Source organism: Pogoniulus pusillus, chromosome 41 (genome assembly GCF_015220805.1).
Source record: "Pogoniulus pusillus isolate bPogPus1 chromosome 41, bPogPus1.pri, whole genome shotgun sequence".
Lineage (NCBI taxonomy): Eukaryota > Metazoa > Chordata > Aves > Piciformes > Lybiidae > Pogoniulus > Pogoniulus pusillus.
The window spans coordinates 927561-932376 of NC_087304.1; the positions used below are offsets into that span (position 1 = coordinate 927561).

At 64.5% G+C, this 4816-nt stretch overlaps 1 protein-coding gene across 1 annotated transcript; it reads left to right on the plus strand.

The window, feature by feature from the left end:
- The first annotated feature begins 684 nt into the window (after positions 1-684).
- On the plus strand, positions 685-3761 carry RPL36 (ribosomal protein L36). Its single transcript, XM_064175348.1, has 4 exons — positions 685-789; positions 870-964; positions 2490-2624; positions 3637-3761. The coding sequence occupies exons 2-4, from the start codon at positions 872-874 to the stop codon at positions 3724-3726; spliced, it is 318 nt and encodes a 105-aa protein (XP_064031418.1). The 5' UTR covers positions 685-789; positions 870-871; the 3' UTR covers positions 3727-3761.
- Positions 3762-4816: the final 1055 nt, after the last annotated feature.

Genomic DNA, 4816 nt, shown 5'->3' on the forward strand with positions numbered 1-4816 from the left:
GTGCCCGGCAGCAGGGGTCTGTGCGTGGGCAGTGCCCGTGCCCGGCAGCAGGGGTCTGTGCGTGGGCAGTGCCCGTGCCCGGCAGCAGGGGTCTGTGCGTGGGCAGTGCCCGTGCCCGGCAGCAGGGGTCTGTGCGTGGGCAGTGCCCGTGGCCGGCAGCGAGCTGTGCGGTGCTGTCCCTGGGCTGAAGGGCCAAGAGCCGCAGGCTTCTCGGGGCCATTTCAGCCCAGGGGCTCGGCGCGAAGGGCTCAGGCGGCCGAGGGGGCTGGGGCTGGGCAGGACCCCGAGGGGCAGCGCATCCGCGAAGGGCTGCGGGGCAGGCAGATGGGGCCAGGTCCCCTCACCCCTGGCTCCCGGACACCAGCCCCGCCGCGGGGGAGGTTCGGGGTCCGTGTTCCCGTGGGCCTGGTGCCCACGGAGCTGCGAGACGCCGGCCCCCGCCGCCCGCCCTTTGTCTGCAGGGGCCCACGCTGAGAACAGCGCCCGGCAGCCGCCGGGCCCCACGCCGGGGGGAGCCTGGAGCCCGCCCTGCCGCCGCCACTCCCGGCCTCGGCCTGACCGATCCCAGCCGATTCCGACTCGAGGTGCGGCGAGCGCTGCCCGGGCCGGTGCCCCCCGACCCCGCTGCCCGGGCCGGTGCCCCAGGTCCGCCTGCGGCCGGCGAGGACTCTGCCTGCCCGCAGGGGGCGCCAGCTCCACCCCGCCGCTCTCTATGGTTGCGGGGAGCGGCCCCTAGAGGCGCTGCGCTCCGCGCGCTCGCTCCTTCCGGTGCGGAGCCCTCAGCCGGCGGTAGGTGACTGCGGGGCCGGGCCGGGGCCTGGGCTCTATCCGTGTCCATCGGCGGCCGATCTGAGCGCTCTCTCCCGCAGACATGGCGATCCGCTACCCCATGGCCGTGGGCCTCAACAAGGGCTACAAGGTGACGAAGAATGTGTCCAAGCCCAGGCAGTGCCGCCGCCGCGGGGTGAGTATGAGGCGAGTGGGGCCCGGGCCCCCGGGGAGGCTCTGTCGGCGGCCGCTGCCCCCCGGGGCCTGCCGGACAGCTCCTGGGGCACGCGGGGAACCGGATAGTGCCGGTCTGGGCCCGCCGGGTCTGCTGCTGCAGCTTAGCGCTCCTCGGTGCCACCATGATGCGGAAACGCAGCTCGGCTCCTGCCGGGCAGCACCCGGTGTGGCGTGGCCGTGGTGGATGCAGGAGGCTGCTGGGCTGCCGCAGGTGGCTGCCTTGCCGTCTGACACAGGCGTACCGGGGGTGGAGCTGCCCCGGTGCCGGTGTGCGGCAGGCTGCTGGGAGGAGCTGAGCGCTTGGCGGGTTGGTCGCTGCGCTCTGTGCTGTGTGCGGAGCTCTGCCTGGCCCTGAGCTGCAATGAGGGAGCCGCAGAAAGCGCAGCGCTGGCGAGGCTGGGAGAGCGGTGAAGGTACCCCTGGAGTGCGGAATTACATCCTGCGAGTGGGACGAAAGGCTTGGGTGCAGGAGAGCTGGCAGTGGAGCAGCCCCAGGGCAGATGCGCTTCCACCGCTGCTGAAGCTCAGCTGGCAGCAGGCTGTGGTTTAACCTCCGCTGGCAGCTCAACCCCACCACAGCCACTCGCTCACTCCAGGGAAGCAGACGTGTGAGGGAAGTGCTGGGTTGAGATGAGGACACTTGAAGAGGTCTCCAGGAGCCACACACAAGAGAAGCCAACCCGGGAGTTGATGCCCATTGCCCGTTCCCAGCTCCAGCAGAGCCAGGCTGCAGCACCCCTACCTGTGCTTGGGGGGCAGAAACCACTTCACTGCAGTGTCCCCCACTGCCTGCTCCCTCCGTCTGCTGAGCATGATGTGGTCTGGGGTGTCCCTTTGATCACCTGGGGTCAGCTGTCCCAGCTGTGTCCCCTCCCAGCTCCTTGTGCAGCCTGCTTGTGGCCTGGGGAGCAGAGCAGCCCTGGGCTGAGCTCTGTGTGCTCAGCACTGCCTGCAGCACAGCCCCAGCCAATGCCAGCTGCTGTGCAGAGCATGAGCCCTGCCCCAGCCAGTGCCAGCTGCTGTGCAGAGCATGAGCCCTGCCCCAGCCAGTGCCAGCTGCTATGCAGAGCACGAGCCCTGCCCCACCAGATGCAGCAGTGACACAGGAGCAGGCTGGGGCAGTCCCTGAGGGCCTCTGTGCCTGTGCCTCTTGGTAACCCCAGTGGGTGTCCCCTGCCCAGCAGTGACACAGTGGCAGTTACCCAGGAGCAGTGGATGTGTAGCAGGAGAGGTTAGGGCAGCTTGCAGCTTCTTCCCTGCCTTGCTGAGGCTCTCTGGTGGCTGAGCTGTGCAGCAGAGCAGGCCCGGAGCGGCTCTGCCTTGTGCAGAATGCTGCTGCCTGGGGCTGAGCAGAACCCTGCCGGGGGTGGCACTCCTTGGAGCATGCCAAAGGCTGGGTTTGGGGCCCGGAGTTTGCCCCGGGCTGGCTGGGGCCAGGCAGCCCTTTGGCTCCCCGTGGCCCACGCCCTGCTCTTGCCCCACAGCGCCTGACCAAGCACACCAAGTTCGTGCGGGACATGATCAGGGAGGTCTGCGGCTTCGCGCCCTACGAGCGCCGTGCCATGGAGCTGCTGAAGGTGTCCAAGGACAAACGAGCACTCAAGTTCATCAAGAAACGGGTAGGTGGGGCTGGCATCCTACTGGGCATGGCCCTTCTGCCTCCTGCCCCTCCCTGCTACTCTGCTTTTCGTTCCTCCTCTTGGGTTTGCAGGTGTCTGGGGAGGGCAATGCTCTGTGGGCTGGGTGGGAGAGCTGGAGATGGACTTAATGGAGTCCAGACCTGCTCTGCTGCAATTCTGGTGTGGGGAAGAGCAGACCAGTGCTGGAGGAGACTGGGAACCATGAACCAGCAGTCTGGGATGGGGTTCAGCCATGAGAGCTGAAAGCAGCTTCCACCTTGAACCAACTAACTGGGTAAAAAATGACAGGATGGGCTGGAAGTGACCTCAAAGCTCATCCAGCTCCAGGCCCCTGCCACGGGCAGGGACACCTCTCACTAGCCCGGGTTGCTCAAGGCCTCATCCAGCCTGGCCTTGAACACCCCCAGGCTTTGAGCCTTTGCAGCTCCTGCCAGTAGCCTGCTCCAGTGCCTCACCACCTCCACGGGGAAGAATTTGTTCCTAATGACTATTGCAGTTTGAAGCCATGACTTCTCATCCTGTCACTCCCTGCCTTTGTCAAAAGTCCCTCCCCAGCTCTCCTGTAGTCCCTTCAAATCAATACGGCCAGGCCTCCGGGTCTGGAGAAGTCTCCTGCAGGCTGCTCAAGCCCAACTCTCAGCCTGGCTTCACAGCAGAGCCCTGCCAGCCCTGCTGTGGCCTCCTCTGGCTGTGCTGTGCTGAGGGAGGGTCTCAGCAGAATCCCCTCCTTGCCCCTGCTGCCCACACTGCTGGGGACTGGTCCAGGACAGAACTGGGGCTTGGCTTAGTGCTCAGAACCCAGTCAGGTGCTGCTGAGGTGAGGGCAGGTGGTGCCAGGATGGCCCCTGGAGGTAGATGGGCTCAAGTCTGTGGTTGTCAGGACTCCACCATTCTGCTTTGGAGTGGAGCAGCCAAGTTGTGTTCTGTACTGGGATGCAAGTGTGGTGCTCTGCTGCAGGTTGGCACCCACCTTGTGCTGCTCTCTCTGCAGGTTGGCACTCACATCCGTGCCAAGAGGAAGAGGGAAGAGCTGAGCAATGTCCTGGCAGCCATGAGGAAAGCAGCTGCAAAGAAGGATTGAGCTGTGGCCTGGCTCCAATAAAGCTCTTTCTCTGACCCAGTGCAGTGACTGCTGCTGGCAGCTCGGGATGGGTTGCCCCTGGGGGTGCTGAGGGCCCTGCCCTGCAGCGAGGCAGAACTTGTGTGACTGTTTTGTACCCCTGCAGCTGGAGCTGCTGATCCTGGAGCTGCTGGAGCTGCTGATCCTGGAGCTGCTGGTGCTGGGCTGTAGCCTGTCCTAGAGGGGCCCCTGCAGACCCTGTGGGTCTGGCCTGTCTCGGCATGTGGAGGCCTCTGTAGCCAAGCCTGAAGGCAGCTCTGCCTCTGCCTGCCAGGCTGGCTCTGAAGCTGGGTGCTAGGAGAGGTCAGTGGACAAAATCTGCTGTTGGAAGCAGTGGCAGCTTTGCTCCTTCCCCAGCATGCTTCATTCTGCTCCTCCTGCAGCCGTTCTTGCTCATGCTCCCCCTTGCCCCCTCCACTGCTGCCCTGCTGCTGCTGGAGCCAGAGCTCCCCAGATCCCAGCAGGATGAGTTCATTCTCTGCTGAGCACTGTGGCAGCCTTGCTGGGAGGCAGGACAGGAGCTGCTCTTCCACACACACACACTGCAGTCACATTTGATGCAGCAGCTCCTCCTTCCCTCCCAGCTCAGCTTCTCTAGCAGTTGTGAGGGATGAAGCCCTCAGGTTCTGTGGACCAGGCTCTCCAACAGCTGTGCCAAGACCTTCAGTTCCCTCTTCACTGAGCACAAACCTGCTGCTGCAGTGGCCAAGAGCCTCTGCTGGAGTGCAGCACCAACTCCTGATGCTGAGCACATTGCTCTTAATTCTGAGGTTCTTTCTGTGGAGCTGAATGCAGCAGCACTGCTGCACTGCCCTGAATTTCTCTCCTCTCCCATGCAGGCTGCTAAGCTGAGCCTGGTGTTTGAGCTCCTCTACAGGTACCTAAGGAGCAACAGCTCCAGAGTTCAGAGCTCCCCTAAGGTACCTCAGGAGCACTCTGAGGCACAGCCCCAGAGTTCAGTGTTCCTCTGGAAGCATCATTTGGATCTGGAACAACTTAGGGCTCACTGCGGCGAGCAGAGCCCAGAGCAGCTCCCCAGGTGGCAAACTGC